Raw genomic sequence first — 17,744 nt, forward strand, 5'->3', positions numbered from 1 at the left:
TTCTCTACCCCCTCCCCCGAGATATATGTTAGTAATCATCGTCCAAGCATATGACCTACTGATACACATCTGAAGGTCTCATGACTAAAGATTTACTAGACAGTAATAAATGACCTTTTCCTAACAACAACTAGCTCCTCAAGGTCCTGGAAACCTTGCTTCCAAAATTCCTTAAAGACTTACGCTATCCCTAACTCCCTCCCAACTTGAAAATATATAATGGGCCACCCCTCACAATCCCAGTGCAGCTCTTTCTGCCCCTTGGTGTTGTCCCTTTGCTTTAATAATACCACCATTTTGCACCAAAGACGTCTTGAGAATTCTCTCTTGACCGTTTGCTCCAAACCCCAACATTTCCACATCATTTGTATTGCAGTACAGGGTCTTTACGTGTTCTGTTTCCTCTGTCTGGCATGCTCTTCCCCTCCAAATAGCCAGACATTCCGTCACGTCCATCAGATTTCTGCTCAAGTGTCACCTTACAAGGGAGACCATCAAACACCCCTATGTTCCTTCCCCAGGTTTCTCTCACCAACTAACATACTACATATGTATTTACTTCGCAAACGATTTTTCTTTTCCTAAGGAATGCCCGACCCCAACTAGAATGTAAACTCCATGAGACCAGAGAGGTTTGGCCGATGCCTAAAGTGTCTGTCACATATTAGGTACATAATTAAGGTTGCCAAGTATTCATCAGCAAATAGTAAGAATGAACACTTGTATAACACCCACATATGGGGCACTTTTATAAACATTTACATCTGTTAACTCATTTATCCTTACAGCAGTTCTATGAGGTAGGGACTATCCTTATGCCCATTTTGCAGACGAGGAACTGAGGCACAGACAGAGAGGTTAAGGAACAGGTAGGACGTGGTGGGGCCAGGATGTGAACCCATACCTCTAACCATGATGTTGTCCTCTCTTGAGAGCCTACTTTGGGCTGGGCACCAATGACAGCAATGAAATGAACAGAGTCTCTCTGCTTTGGATTATTAGAGCTTTAAGAAAAAATAATCAAATGCAATGAATAGATCTTAGCAGATTCAGGTTTGGATAAAGGATTGGTAAAAGCCATTTGAGGATCAATTGTGGAAATTTGAGTATGACCTGAGTATTTATTATATTCACAAGTTATTGTTCCTTTTTTTTTAAAGATTTTATTTATTTATTTGACAGAGAGAGACACAATGAGAGAGGGAACACAAGCAGGGGGAGTGGGAGAGGGAGAAGCAGGCTTCCCGCTGAGCAGGGAGCCCGATGCGGGGCTCGATCCCAGGACCCTGGGATCATGACCTGAGCCGAAGGCAGACGCTTAACGACTGAGCCACCCAGGCGCCCCATATTGTTCCTTTTTTTGGTGTGATAATGTTATTATGGGCACATTGGAATATGCTCACTTTAAAAGATGCATGTTAAAGCATTGAGGGGTAAGATGTCATTAGGTCTGTATTTTAAAACACTTCAATAAAAAGCCATGGAGAAGGAGCGGTATTTTTTTAACCCGCCGCTCTTGGGAGAAGACAGAGCTCACGGCGGGGTCGGCTCACGGAGGCGCTCTCTTCTGCCTGCTCTGCTCTGTGGCAGGCTAACTACCACCTCATGGGCCACCCACCACTACGTGAGGCAGGACTCACAGCAACAGTCTGGGAAGCAACCCTTACCTGCTCTTTTTCCTGCTTTCATCTCTCACCATATTATTCTTCATAATGTCCAAAGTCCTCAAAACTTTCACTTTGATCCAAGTTTGAAAATCATTTTCTGAATTTGATCCAAATTCACAAAATCAGAGCCTTCCCATCTTAGACACAGATTTGCACATTGCCACATTGTATTAGATCACAGTATTTTTTTTATGTTTGACTGCTAAGGAATCCATTTTATGGAATTAGTATAGGGAATAGTTCTCAAGCAATGGGTTGGGCTTATCTTCCCTGCTCCACAAACATACCAACTGTATCACGTTTGTAAGTAGGTCCTTTGGTCTAAACAGTGTAGGAATTGGCTTACCAGATACAACAAGAAAATCAAATACTCTCTTGGCCTATAAACCTATAAACTTTTTCTCCTTCTCTTCTTCCCCCTACTTCCTCCTTTGTTGTTTTTATTTCAAATCCTTTCCTTATCTGTTACGAGTACAGGTATGCCTATAGTCCAAGGAGCCCCAAAGAGGGATTGAGCTGGTGCTGAGGTAGAACAAATGTATACACTGTGAAGAAAAGTCATCACAATATGGCTTTTTCAAATGTAAAAGAAAATTAATAATTTTTTAACAGTATTACTGACTATATTCTCTATGCTGTACTTTTCATCTCTGTGACTTATTAACTTTTTTAAAAAATATTTATTTGAGAACGAGAGAGAGAAAGCACGAGCAGGGAGCAGGGAGGGAAATGGACAAGCAGACTCACTGCTGAGCAGGGAGCCCAATGCAGGTCTCAATCCCATGACCTGAGCTAAATGCAAATGCTTAACAAACCCAGGCAACCCGACTTACTTACTTTTTATAACTGCAAGTTTGTATCACTTAGTCTTCTCTATTTCACCCATCCCCCATCCACCTCCCCTGTGGCAACCACCAGTTTATTCTCTGTATTTAAGAGTCTGGTATTTCTTCAGTTGTTTGGTTTTTTAGATTCTACATGTAAATGAAATCATATAGTATCTGCCTTTCTCTGACTTATTTCACTTGGCGTAACACCCTCGAGGCCCATCCATGCTGTCACAAATGGCAAGATCTCATTCTTGTTTAGGGATGAGTAATATTCCACTGTGTGTGTGTGTGTGTGTGTGTGTGTGTGTGTGTGTGTATCCATTCTTTATCCATTCATCGATGGACACTGGGGCTGCTTCCATATCTTGGCTATTGTAAATAATGCTGCAATAAACATAGGGATGCATGTATCTTTTTGAATGAGTGTTGTCATTTTCTTTAGGTAAATACCCAATAGTGGAATTACTAGATCATATGGTATTTCTATTTTTAATTTTTTGAGGAACCTCCATACAGCTTTCCGCAGTGGTTGTACCAATTTACATTCTCACAAAACATGACGTGAGGGCTCTCTTTCTTCCACATCCTTGCCAACACTTGTTGTTTCTTCTCTTTGTGATTCTAGCCATTCTGATAGATGCAAGGTGATATCTTATTGTGGTTTTGATTTGCATTTCCCTAATGATGAGTGATGTTGATCATTTTTGTGTGTGTCTGTTGGTCATCTGTATGTCGTCTTTGGTAAAATGTCTAATCAGGCGCTCTGCCCATTTTTTAATGTTTTTATGGAATGCCCATTTTTTTTAGTGTTTAATTGTGTAATTAAATACTTAATACTAATAAGTATAATTATTAGTATAATGTATAAATAAATGTATAAATAAATACTTAAATAACCCCTTAACCATTTGCAAATATCTTTTCCCATTCAGTAGGTTGCATTGGTGTTTTGTTGATGGTTTCTTTGGCTGTGCAAAAGCTTTTTATTCTGGTGTAATCCAAATAGCTTATTTTTGCTTCTGTTTCCCTTGCCTGAGGAGACATATCTAGGAAAACGTTGCTAAGGCCGATGTCAAAGAGATTACTGCCTGGTTTCTTCTAGGAGTTATATGGTTTCAGGTCTCACATTTAGGTCACTAATCCATTTTGAGTTTATTTTTGTGTATGGTGTGAGAAAATGGTCCAGTTTCATTTGTGTGCATGTAGCTGTCCAAAGAATTCTTTTTTTTTTTTTTAAAAAAGATTTTATTTATTTGACAGAGAGAGACACAGTGAGAGAGGGAACACAAGCAGGGGGAGTGGGAGAGGGAGAAGCAGGCTTCCCGCTGAGCAGGGAGCCCAACGCCGTGGGGCTCGATCCCAGGACCCCGGGACCATGACCTGAGCCGAAGGCAGACGCCCAACAACAGAGCCACCCAGGTGCCCCCAAAGAATTCTTAATTATGACTTTTAATTATAATTGAGCAATTCCTAATGGTTTGTCATGTAAGTTTTTGGTGTGAAATGGAATTCCAAAAATAGTTATCTACTTTGGAGAAAGAGAGCTGCAAGAAGCGACTGGGGTTTACCCAGCTGAAAGGGTTGGCAGTGGGCAATTAAAGGTGGTGATATCCCAGCTGGATGTCACTGCGACTTCATAATACAAGCTCTGAAGTTGGTGGAGCAGGCTTGCAGGAACAGCTGCCGGAACAGCACTGTCTGTCAGTGAGTTTACAACGCAAAATCAGGGCTATCGTGTGTGTCTGCGGTTATGCATTTTTAAGCAGATGTCACTGATATTAGAAATAAAACAACGATAGGGATCTAGGCCCTGGAGGTAAAGCCAGGGTAGGAAACAGTCCGTGCCCCTTTTAAATGGAGCTCACCCATGCTCAGAGTATTTAAAAGAATTCTGGGGTTGTATTCAGCGCATAAGATTTCTTATCGTTGTGATCATTTGCCAGGATTCAAAACTCTTTCGGGAAGATAAATTTCTGGGCCATAGTTTTATTTTTTTCTGAAATAATAATAGCAGCTATACATTCTAAATAGTCCTAATTTTAGATATTTTGTTTCATTGTCCCCACAAACCAGAGAGCTCTAATCTTCTACTTGTGGACCAGCAGTGACCCTCCTGAGATTCTGGAGGAAAAAAAAATTTCACGGATGCAGAGACTTAATAGGAAGGGTGGGGAGACATTTAAGCTCCCTTTCTCACGGTGTAAGAGAACGTGAGCTCTGAGAGTAGGGACCTGGCGTCATTCATCCCCATGTGCCTCTGACAGTGCTTTTGGCACATAGTAAATACTCGACAGATGTGGCCGGACAGACTCCATGTAGGACGGGCAGTGTAGAAGGTAGGAGCGGGCTGCTTGGGGAAGGTCGTGGAGCCAGGACTGACTGGACATGGGGGTGGGCCCTGTGGTCTCGTATCTTCATTCAACAAACATTTATCGAGAGTCCCCTGGGGATATATGGCAGTGAACAGACTGACACGGCTCCCGCCCTCATTCAATTTATATTCTACTGGGAAAACAGACATTTAAAAAAAATCTAGTTACAGATTTTGTCAAGTGTGATGGAGGAAAAATACGGGTGACACCGTTACCCGTTAATGAGGGTACAGTGTGATGGCTGCATAAATCAGTGAATATACAAAAAGCCACTGAATGTCCACTTAAAAAGGGTGAATTTTATGGTATATTAATTATACCTCAACAAAGCTATTATCTAAAAAGGGCCACCTCAGTGGTTATCCCTGTATTTCTGGGTACATAATCCTGCCTCTGACACTTACTAGCTGTGTCCTCTTGGGCAATTTCTTTAACATTTCTGAATCTTGGCTTCTTCATCAGTGAAATGAAGACAACAAGAGCACGTCACTCTAGGATCGTTCTGAAGGTGAATCAAGTTAGTGTTCCTCAAGCCCTGATGGGAGGTGAGCTGTTCCCACTTTTGGGGAATCGGGAACAGGAATCCGATTGCCAAGAGCACCCAGCAAGCGAAATCAGTAACCTCTTGAGCGCTAGCCCTTGCCACCTGGAAACCTTCCCTTGGAGGGCTCTGTTCAAAAATTCTAGCTGTGCATGTGGAAGCATTGCAGTCACTGGTTTATCTGAGGTGTGATTATTGCTAATTTAAAAACATGAACGCACTGTGGTTTGGTATATTTTGCTTTCTGAAGAAAGCTCTTGTGTGGTAGAAACTGACCGTGCCATGAACATATCTGAAACAACAGTGGCATGTTTCCTCATTTAGAACACAAAGTAAATTTCCTGCCTTTACTCTAAAAAAGTTTTTTTTTCTAACAGCTTTATTGAGACATAATTCATATCCCTTAAATTTACCCTTTTAAAGTGTACAGTTCAAAGGTATTCAGGAGATCCACAGAATTGTGCAACCATTGCCACTATCGAATTCCAGAACATTTCACCATCCCGAAAAGACACCTGATAAGCATCAGAGGTCCCTCCCCAGTCTCTCCTCCGCCCAGCCTCCCCAACCACTCATCCCCTTTCTGTCTTTATGGATGTCTCTATTCCTACCTTTATTCTCGGAAAGGCATGTGGAAATGTACTGTGCTGTCTTTGGGTTTGCCAAAGTCTACCCTCAGATTCTAGAGGGAAAATAAATGATTTCTGATCAATTACAGCTGGAAGCAACCTAAGTTTAAAAAAAGAAAGAAAAAATTTAAAATTGAATTTATCTTCACAGACTGTAATTTTAAAACAATGCTTCCTAGTTCAGTTAGATTTTACAGGAACTATTCCATTGGTAATTACAATAAACCAACTTTAGCCTTTTTACCACTATTAATCTGCACTTGTTTTATTAAGCATAAGAACTTCTGAGTCTGATAATGACCACTATAGCATGAATAAAAAGCTTTATGTTTGGCTGAGGTTATATGACCCACAACTGACAGAATTACTACACTATAAACATTTCTTGGTAGAGAAAAATACAGCATACTTTATTTTGTAAAGCCAAATCACAGAATAGCCAAAGTTAAATAAATTCAAAATGCTGGTCTCTAAGCAGTTAGCACTTATGTTCCTTAAACTTCTATTTTATAGAGCTGCAAAGACTAAGGATCAAAGGCTGGTTAAAAGTCTTCCTTACTAAGCAGTGGGCAGCTCCATGGGAGAGCAGTGTAAAAACAAAATAAAATTGTAAGAACGACTGTGTGTGTAATGTATGTCTTAAAACTTCTCATTGGAAAGCAGATCCCCGTTCTTTAAAACGGTCAACATAATTAAGATCATTTAAACTCAACCACAATGACTCAATCTCTTGACTCTACTGTGATGCCCACATCTGTGAAATTATCGTTAAAAGGCAGTTTGTGGGCTCCTGGTTTCATTTCAACATGTAAAGAGCTTGGAAGGTATTGTGAGGATGAGGGTGATAAGAAAAAGCTGAAGAAATGGCAAAGCAATTCTTCTTAGATCTATCAGAGAATTGAAGTCACAGGAAAACTACTGCCCTGAAAACTGGAGAGACACAGAGACAGACAGACCTGGATGAAGCTTCAGAGGGGGAGTCTACTGCTGGAGCTGGGATTGGCAAGAACAGTTAAACTCCACTCAACAAACTGCCAGAGGCTCAGTGTGCCTTAGCTTGAGTGTTATAAATTCTGAGGGGTCAAGGCTTGGTGGGGGGCGGGGGGGTAGGAGGGGGCATACTTTCCTGAGTTTTACCTCTAGAAGCCCCACCATGTTCTCGCTGTGAGGACTGAAGAAAATCCCTTGCTGCCTCTAGCAGTGGGGAGGGAACAGAAACCATTTCAGACTAATCCCAGAGGGTTCTGTTCTTCGTTCTGTTCTCTGTATTAAAGGCCAGCTCTCAAGGAAAATTATTATCTGACCTGAGGAAGGGCAATTAACTAACTCCAGCCCCCTCCAGGCTTCCTGCCTCACCTAAGAGGGGGAATAGCCAAGACAAACTTGTGAAGGTAACAGTCTGGGGGCACAGAGCCATGGGAAGATGGGGGGCCTGATCAAGGAGCACTGAATGCTTCCCCCCAGCACACTACATCTGCAGGCTTCAGTATAACAGAGGATCGCAGATGAGAGGACTTCAAGGCTCAGACCTACTTAGGAAGAAGTTTCCAGGGAAACCCGAAGACCACAGGGGACACAAAGGCAAAGACAGCTGAGGAAATTGAAGCATCAGACACCTACAGTAAACACAACCCAACTCCTAGCCAGATAAAGGCCTACTTACCTCCTACTAAAGGCCTACCTACCTCATTTCCTATGACCCAATACATCATGTCCAGCTTTCAAAAAAATGACAAGGAAAGCTATAAGGCAAGAAAAAAGTCTGAAGAGACAAAGCAAGTATCAGAATCAGATACGAGGACAGGAGGTTTTGGAATTATCAGACCAGGAATTTAAAATCAGTGTGATTAATTAAGCTGGGACTCTAGTGGAAAAAAGTAGCCCCATCATGCAAGAACAGATATGTAATAATGTAAGTAGAGATATTGAAACTCAAAGAATATAAAGGAAATGTTAGAAATCAAAAACACCATGAGAAATGAAGAATGCTTTTGATGGGCTTATTAATCAACCGGACACAGCCAAGGAAAGAATCCATGAGCTTGAAGAAACATCAATAGAATCTCCCAAGCTGAAATGCAAAGAGAAAGAGGAATGAACAAAACAGAATGTCTGGGAACTGTGGGACAATTATAAAAGGTATACACATAATGAGAATATCAGAAAAAGAAAAAGGAACAGAAGACATACTTGAGTAATGATGAGAATTTTCCAATGACAGATATTAAACCACAGATGCAGGGAGCTCAGAGAATACCAAGCTAGGATAAATTCTAAAAAACCATACCTAGGCATATCCTATTCAAACTATGAAAAACTAAAAACAAACAGGAAATCTTAAAAGAAGGCAAAGAAAAAACCCAACTTCCTTATAGAAGAGAGATATAAATTGTATCAGACATCTCTTCATAAACCATACAAGCAAAAAGAGAGGAGAGTGAACTATTTGAAGTATGGAAAGAAAAAACCCACCAACCTGGAATTCTGTGTCCAGTGAGATTATGCTTCAAAGGCAAAGGGGAAATAAAGACCTCTTCAGATAAACAAACATTAAGGGAATTTGTCACCAGAGACCTCTCTTGTAAGAAATGTCATAAGAAGCTCTACAGAGAGAAGGAACAATATAGACCAATAAAGGGATACACAAAGCAAAAAGAAAATCCAGGGGCCTCACCATTATGTCCTTCCTTGGGTCCCAGGGCCCCTAACTGGCCTGCCTTCTTTCTAAGTCTTCCTAAGTTTGTTTTGTGTATAATATCCAGGCTTTACAGCTGTATTTATCAGAAGGAATAGGGGCAAGTATGTCTACACCATCTTCCTTTCACTTCTGCGCATTATGTATTTAGAAGTAAGTTTGAACTGAGGGATGCCTGGGTGGCTCAGTCAGTTGGGTGTTTGCCTTCAGCTCAGGTCATGATCCTGGAGTCCTGGAATCGAATCTCGCATCCAGCTCCCTGCTCAGCAGGGAGCCTGCTTCTCCCTCTGCCTGCCGCTCCCCCTGCTTGTGCTCTCTCTCTCTCTCGCAAATAAATAAATAAAGTCTTAAAAAAAAAGTGAGTTTGAACTGAGATACAATATTGCATCCTGAAACCCCTCAATATATACTGTGAGGATTTTTCCATGTCATTAAAATTTCTCGGCCAGTATTAATTTTAAACTTTTTAAAAAGATTTTATTTATTAGAGCACACAAGCAGGGGAGGAGGGTAGAGGAGGAGCAGAGGGAGAGGGAAAAGCCGACTCCCCACTGAACAGGAAGCCTGAGGCAGGGCTCAATCCCAGGACCCCGGGATCATGACCTGAACCAAAGGCAGACACTGAACCGACTGAGCCACCCAGGCACCCCTCGGACAGTATCAGTTTTAATAGCTATGCAATGCACACATAGATGTGCTATAGACTGAATCATGCTTTAACTGTTAACATTGAAGGTATTTCCACATTTATTGCTATAAAATAGAACACTGAAGTGAACAAACTTATACAGAGATCCACGTGTCTCTCTTATTTCCTAGAAGTTCCTAGAAGTACAACAGCTAAATTAAAAAATGACAATTGTAAAAAGCTTCTCGCACCTGTTGAAAAATTGCCTTTAAGGACTTTGGGCCAACTTATTCCTTCAGTGGTAGAATCAAAGTATTCCCCTCCTACTGCCACCTCATCAGCCCTGAGTATGAGGATGGTTTAAATGATCTGTTGTGCTAATTTGTAAAGAAAATATAATAATATATTGTTTACTCTGCATTTCTCTGGCTTCCCCATGAGATTAAACATTTTTCACATATTTACTGCTTATCTGCATTTCTATCTCTGTGAGTAGTCTGTTGATGTCCTTCTATGTCAAGTTTTTGTTTTTTGTTTTGTATTGGCAGGAGCTCTTTTTTAAAAGACTATTAGCAATTTTTGTGTCCTATCTGTTGCAGATGTTTTCCCAGTTTGTTTTTCATTTTATACTGCTTTCTTAAAAAATTTATTTTTGGTTTAAAAAAATTTCAAACCCACAGAGAAATGGAAAGAACAGTTAACCTCCACAAACCCTTCACACAGACCACCAGGCGTTCCCATCTTGTTCCCTGTGCTTCACCTCTCCCTGCGACGAGGACGTAGTCACAGTCTACACAAGTGGGATTCATGTACCGCTGTGTAACAGCCCACAATGGTTGGGCTCTGGGATGCTTCATCAACTGAGGAAAATGTACCTTCTGATGGACACTCACCACGCAATACAAACCTCTTCTTTCCCTCTCACTGATGCTCACTATTATCTATTTGCTTTGTTCTTGCTCCCCCTTCTCAAACGCTGGCACAACAGAATATAAAATGAAGATTTCCGTGCAGTTCTGATCGTGTGGGTACAGATGGTCGTCACCCTCCCAGTGTCAATAACAAAGCATGGTCGTTAAGAGCAGTGTGAGCACATATTATGAGCAATAAAATCCGTGAGAGCCAATCATGTGAGAGGAAGAACGACATTTTGACATAGAAGAATCACTGCCAAAGTGGGATAGTAATGGAACATATTTTGAAAACAATACAAAAGCTCTTTGAGCTCTTTGGAGAAAATAGACCACTCTTGATAATGTCCTCGTTGTTGTTTTCTGCATGACGGCGGGGAAAATCTTGCACTTGCTGGCATCAGTTGTTATCACTTTGTGTCCCTCCTGGTTTTTGTTTCTACTGGACAAAATGACCAGATTTTCCCTTCTTGCTGAAAAGAAAACCATCTTTTGTGAAAATTAGACTTCTTGGTTTTCAGGCAGCCATGGTGTAGGAGAGCGCTCGATCGCGCACAGGTGACTGGACTTGAGTCTGGGCCTCACCGCCAACGACCGGTGCGACCCGGGCCTGCTGTGACTCTCAGGATGCACATCTTTAAAAGGAAAGGTTAAATATCTGCCTCATAGGGTAAAATAAAGTCCTTTGCAAACTGTCAAGTGTTATGAAGCTGTTGGTGACAATGATGAAATTCACAATAATGATGAAAATGAAGATGATGATTGTATCTGGCCTGTTCTAAATCATTTTTTAAGGTATATCCAGGGACAGTATTGGAATTCATTTGGCATGAACTCTCCCGATTTCCTGGGTTGCCATAGATGGAATGAAGCCCCATATCTCTGAACAATGTTGATTCTCAGTCTACCCGTAGCAACTGTGCTTGCTGTCAAGGGAGCAACGGGGATCCACCGTCCTTATTATATAGCACCCCTCTCAGAAAGAGCTGCTTCTCTGGACTCCTGGCCTCTGACACTCCAGCACACTCACGGTATAAGCAGACGGTGGCAGTGGCCTGACTGCCAGGTCCCACTTGTGGCTCATTCCTAGTGCAAGAGGCTTACTCCAACCCTTCATAGCAATGGGGGAGCTGAATTTCCAGGACCAGGCTCTTGATCATACAGAGGCAGACCCTCTATGTGGCCAAAAGAATACTGATTCCAGGGAGTTATGCTTGTCCCGGGGATTCTAAGCACAAATTATCTGCATTAGGAACAACCAAGACTCTTTGTTAAAATGCCAATTCCAGGACCATCTGGGGGCTGGCAAAGGAGGATTGCAAACCAAAGTTTAAGAACCGTCGTTCTAGACCTGTGGTCTCTCAAACAGGATGCCCACATCTCAGGCAATCCATAAAAGAATGCCATTGGTTGTGTGAGGAGAGTATAAGAACTTCTATTTACACCAAATAAGAAATATGTAAAAGAAGAAATAAAAATAAGAAGTTACTTTGTGCTACTATTTAATATTCAGCTTGTCCCTGGATCCCTCCTGTGGTCATGTCCCCTGCGGTTCTGGAGGCCTCCTGGGAGTGGAGACTCCAAACCACAAGGGCATGAACAGTGAGGTCTGTGTGATGTTTTTTGACAGCGTTAGAATGTTCTGGAGTTTACTCGTAGAGTGAGTTCATGGATTCTATTCATTAATTTTCACTCAAGCCTGAGAAAATGGACAGGTGTCTTAAAAAGATTCCTGCAAAAAAACAGACTGTATTTTGAAGCCAGTGAAAATGGGCACCAGTGAAAAATAAAATGCCAGAATGGACACTTACTCATAGCCTGAGCTTTTCTTCAGCCACGCTAGAGAGCAAAAATGATGATAAACCAATCAAACTCATGAAGAGTCCACCAAATCTCCACCCCCAACCACCAACTTAAAAATTATCCAGAAGACTAACTGAACTATGGATTCCCATTCAACCAGCATCCATGCTGAATCTCCACGAAGCACAGAGTGTGTTTCGGGTTATTAGCTACAGTCAGTATAAAGCCATCGTGATTAACAAGATAAAGCAACCAGAACATTATAATTAATAACCTTTTTTAGCAAAAGAAAGTTTCGTGCTGTTAATAAAGTAAAATATTTTAAATTGTTTAATCTTCTTTGTCTCATTATTTAAATGTTTCTTTGTTGGTGTATTTTATAATGTATTCACTCCCTAGGGTAAGTATACAATTTATAAATAAATACATGTTATGGATGCATGCCCCAATTTTTTTAAAATTTTTTTATTGTTATGTTAATCCCCATACATTACATCATTAGTTTTAGATATAGTGTTCCATGATTCATTGTTTGTGCATAACACCCAGTGCTCCATGCAGAACGTGCCCTCTTTAATACCCATCACCAGGCTAACCCATCCTCCCAGCCCCCTCCCCTCTAGAACCCTCAGTTTGTTTTTCAGAGTCCATCGTCTCTCATGGTTCGTCTCCCCCTCCGATTTCGCCCCCTTCATTCTTCCCCTACTGCTATCTTCTTTTTTTTTTTTCTTAACATATATTGCATTATTTGTTTCAGAGGTACAGATCTGAGATTCAACAGTCTTGCACAATTCACAGCGCTTACCAGAACACATACCCTCCCCAGTGTCCATCACCCAGTCACCCCATCCCTCCCACCCCATTCCCCACTCCAGCAACCCTCAGTTTGTTTCCTGAGATTAAGAATTCCTCATATCAGTGAGGTCATATGATACATGTCTTTCTCTGTTTGACTTATTTCGCTCAGCATAACACCCTCCAGTTCCATCCACGTCGTTGCAAATGGCAAGATCTCATTCCTTTTGATGGCTGCATAATATTCCATTGTATATATATATACCACCTCTTCTTTATCCATTCATCTGTTGATGGACATCTTCATGCCCCAATTTTTAAACTAACAGCCATGTGGGATAAAAGGCCAGGTCCAGCTTATTCCAACTCAAGACTTTGATAATCTAAGTCTCCTCCTCTGGCCTCCGAGTAGTGTTGAGATAAGCAACCTGTCCCTCAGTGAGTCCTGCCATCAATAATGAAAACCACCTTCTTACTTGGGTATTAGAAGGACTTTTGTCATGGAACCTCAGAAGAAAAATGCAATAAATCGGCCAGTCACACTGCCCCCGGGCATAAGAACCTGCAGGAATTCTGGGTTCTGCAAACAGCTTTGCATAGAAAACTCCCAACAGAACGTAGACTCTGAGGCCAAGTCTATTCATGATAGTCTCTTGGGAACCCCTGCAAGTGCAGAGTCCGGTGTGACTATCGACCTGGAAATACACCGGTCACAGACAACAGTCCCTGATCTCCTGACTCTCCTGTTTTCCATTTCCATCTCCTGCTGCTGCTTAGCTTCCTCCCTGAGCCACTTCCCGTGACTCCCAGGACCTGCCTGCTTACTTTAAAGTCGCTTAGCCAGGTAAGCTTACTAGGCAGGACCCCTTTGGACTTTTCTCCAGTTTTCGACCTGGCTCCTATCATTTCATTTTCAAGTTGCATGTGCTAATTTAGCAGCATACATTCACAGCCATGATGGAGAAACTCCCCCAGGCTTGCAAGGCTCTACAAACTTGCCAGGCTCCTACCTTTCTGCCGGGAGGCCAGTGATCTTAATATTGTCTTGAATAGGAGAGAAAGGATCCAAGAACTACTTCTGGTAGCCAGTTCCATGCCCCAGTGAATAGTGAAGTCTTCCTTCACTCTTCCAGAGCCTAATAAGGGGCAAGGACACTCCTTGGCAAGGGAGAAGAACTGTAGAAGAAAGGTCTTTGCCTGAACCTTTCTGCTTGGTTCTCTGAGGCTGTAATTGCCTCATAGTTTGTTCTTTTCAGCTATCATAACTTACAAATATTTCCTTTAGGAGTTGAATTTTGGATACCTTTTACTAAAAAAAATAGTAACACCAAACCAGGACTCTGAAGTAATTGTCATGGTGTCAAGTATTAGAAGGCAAGAAGAGTAACCTGGAATAAACTTCATTAAAGTTCAAATGCTGCCACTAACTTCTTATACAAAACTACTGAAATTCGTAGCATGGATATGAACAAAGCCAAGAAGATTTTATCTTTATGGTCATCTGACCTGAGTGGGAAAAGTTATTTTTTTATTGTACTTATTTTGGACCCCAAAATGGCTCTTTTACTTACCACTTGGAAGCGTGAGAAGAATATAAATGATCGTCATCAATAGGAGTCGTTAACACATGATGGTTTACAACATTTAAATACTTCTCAATGTGAATCTGTTACAGAAAAGTTAAAGTTTAGGCCATTATAGTGGACTTAAGATACTCAGCTAATTTACTTTATTTCATTAGGATAACGCTTTGAATTGTGTAATTAAGCCAAAAGACACAACATGCTATGCGTTTATTGCATGCCTAAACTATCATTGGGCATCTCGAGGCTAAATGACTTTAACTATCCCAAAAAGCATAATAAACAATTGAGGCTCAGAGCTTGAATGACCTGTAGCACTCTTCACAAATTAAACTATGCACAATAGTCAGTAAATCGCTTAGCCAGGTAAGCTTACTAGGCAGGATGGATATGGAGTAATGTCTTTCCTTTATAGGGATTTCAAGCATCCGGGGCAAGAATGTGGCCTTTAGGTAACAGATTATTTAAAATGGCCAACCCAAAGACTCCAGCTGGGTGCAGCCCTCTCACTGTCAGGTAATCTAGGACAATGGTGGGCCAGTTTGACGAGGCAACAAAACACGCCACATTTCTCACAGCCTGAGGAGCTGGGCTGTGAAGCTGACAACGTGGGAGAGTGAAAGTCTGAGGCCAGAGCAGGGACAGTGACAGTTCGAGGTCTTGAAGATGGAGATGGTCCTTATTTGGACCCATGTGCTAATAGATCCTTGTATTTGAGAGAGAAAGAGAGAGCAGGGGGGAGGGGTAGAGAGAGAGGGAGAGAGAGAATCTCAAGCAGACTCCCCGCTGAGCACGGAGCCTGACATGGGGCTCGATCCCACGACCCTGAGATCAGGCCCTGAGCTGAAATCAAGAGTCAGATGCTTAACCAACTGAGCCACCCAGGTGCCTCCAGATCCTTGTTTTATAAATAAATATTATCCTGGTCTAAATATTATCTGCCCTTCAACCCATCTATAATGATGAAGTCCCTGTGTCCTTTTTTTTTTTTAATTTTTTTTATTGTTATGTTAATCCCCATACATTACATTATTAGTTTTAGATATAGTGTTCCATGATTCATTGTTTGTGCATAACACCCAGTGCTCCATGCAGAACGTGCCCTCCTCAATACCCATCACCAGGTTAACCCATCCTCCCACCCCCCTCCCCTCTAGAACCCTCAGTTTGTTTTTCAGAGTCCATCGTCTCTCATGGTTCTTCTCCCCCTCCGATTTCCCCCCCTTCATTCTTCCCCTCCTGCTACATTCTTCTTCTTCTTTTTTTCTTTCTTAACATATATTGCATTATTTGTTTCAGAGGTACAGATCTGAGATTCAACAGTCTTGCACAATTCACAGCGCTTACCAGAACACATACCCTCCCCAGTGTCCATCACCCAGTCACCCCATCCCTCCCACCCCACCCCCCACTCCAGCAACCCTCAGTTTGTTTCCTGAGATTAAGAATTCCTCATATCAGTGAGGTCATATGATACATGTCTTTCTCTGTTTGACTTATTTCGCTCAGCATAATACCCTCCAGTTCCATCCACGTCGTTGCAAATGGCAAGATCTCATTCCTTTTGATGGCTGCATAATATTCCATTGTATATATATATACCACCTCTTCTTTATCCATTCATCTGTTGATGGACATCTTGGCTCTTTCCACAGTTTGGCTATTGTGGACATTGCTGCTATAAACATTGGGGTGCACGTACCCTTTTGGGTCCCTACTTTTGTATCTTTGGGGTAAATACCCAGGAGTGCAATTGCTGGATCATATGGTAGCTCTATTTTCAACTTTTTGAGGAACCTCCATACTGTTTTCCAGAGTGGCTGCACCAGCTTGCATTCCCACCAACAGTGTAGGAGGGTTCCCCTTTCTCCGCATCCCCGCCAACATCTGTCATTTCCTGACTTGTTAGTTTTAGCCATTCTGACTGGTGTGAGGTGGTATCTCATTGAGGTTTTGATTTGGATTTCCCTGATGCCGAGCGATATTGAACACTTTTTCATGTATCTGTTGGCCGTTTGGATGTCTTCTTTGGAAAAATGTCTGTTCATGTCTTCTGCCCATTTCTTGATTGGATTCTTTGTTCTTTTGGTGTTGAGTTTGACGAGTTCTTTATAGATTTTGGATACTAGCCCTTTATCTGATATGTCATTTGCAAATATCTTCTCCCATTCTGTCAGTTGTCTTTTGGTTTTGTTGACTGTTTCCTTTGCTTTGCAAAAGCTTTTTATCTTGATGAAGTCCCAATAGTTCATTTTCGCCCTTGCTTCCCTTGCCTTTGGCGATGTTTCTAGGAAGAAGTTGCTGCGGCTGAGGTCGAAGAGGTTGCTGCCTGTGTTCTCCTTTAGGATTTTGATGGACTCCTGTCTCACATTGAGGTCTTTCAACCATTTGGAATCTATTTTTGTGTGTGGTGTAAGGAAATGGCCCAGTTTCATTCTTCTGCATGTGGCTGTCCAATTTTCCCAACACCATTTGTTGAAGAGACTGTCTTTTTTCCATTGGACATTCTTTCCTGCTTTGTCGAAGATTAGTTGACCATATAGTTGAGGGTCTATTTCTGGGCTCTCTATTCTGTTCCATTGATCTATGTGTCTGTTTTTGTGCCAGTACCATACTGTCTTGATGATGACAGCTTTGTAGTAGAGCTGGAAGTCCGGAATTGTGATGCCGCCAGCTTTGCTTTTCTTTTTCAACGTTCCTCTGGCTATGCGGGGTCTTTTCTGGTTCCATACAAATTATAGGATTATTTGTTCCATTTCTTTGAAGAAAGTGGATGGTATTTTGATGGGGATTGCATTGAATGTGTAGATTGCTCTAGGTAGGATTGACATCTTCACAATATTTGTTCTTCCAATCCATGAGCATGGAACGTTTTTCCATTTCTTTGTGTCTTCCTCAATTTCTTTCATGAGTATTTTATAGTTTTCTGAGTACAGATCCTTTGCCTCTTTGGTTAGATTTATTCCTAGGTATCTTATGGTTTTGGGTGCAATTGTAAATGGGATCGACTCCTTAATTTCTCTTTCTTCTGACTTGTTGTTGGTGTATAGGAATGCCACTGACTTCTGTGCATTGATTTTATATCCTGCCACTTTACTGAATTCCTGTATGAGTTCTAGCAGTTTTGGGGTGGAGTCTTTGGGGTTTTCCACATAAAGTATCATATCATCTGCAAAGAGTGAGAGTTTGACTTCTTCTTTGCCAATTTGGATGCCTTTGATTTCTTTTTGTTGTCTGATTGCTGTGGCTAGGACTTCCAATACTATGTTGAATAGCAGTGGTGATAGTGG

The 17,744-nt window shown here is 41.6% G+C and overlaps 1 protein-coding gene across 1 annotated transcript in view; it reads right to left on the reverse strand.

Annotated features, from left to right (window-relative positions):
- Positions 1-17,744, reverse strand: part of IQCH (IQ motif containing H) — a 209,030-nt gene that overhangs the window by 175,993 nt on the left and 15,293 nt on the right. The window contains exons 3-4 of the mRNA XM_078078712.1: positions 14,443-14,537; positions 6,022-6,139 (exon numbers count right to left, since the gene is read on the reverse strand). Of these exons, the coding sequence (XP_077934838.1) occupies positions 6,022-6,139; positions 14,443-14,537 (213 nt within the window). The remainder of the gene's footprint in view (positions 1-6,021; positions 6,140-14,442; positions 14,538-17,744) is intronic.

This window comes from Halichoerus grypus, chromosome 8 (assembly GCF_964656455.1).
Source record: "Halichoerus grypus chromosome 8, mHalGry1.hap1.1, whole genome shotgun sequence".
Classification (NCBI taxonomy): Eukaryota; Metazoa; Chordata; class Mammalia; order Carnivora; family Phocidae; genus Halichoerus; species Halichoerus grypus.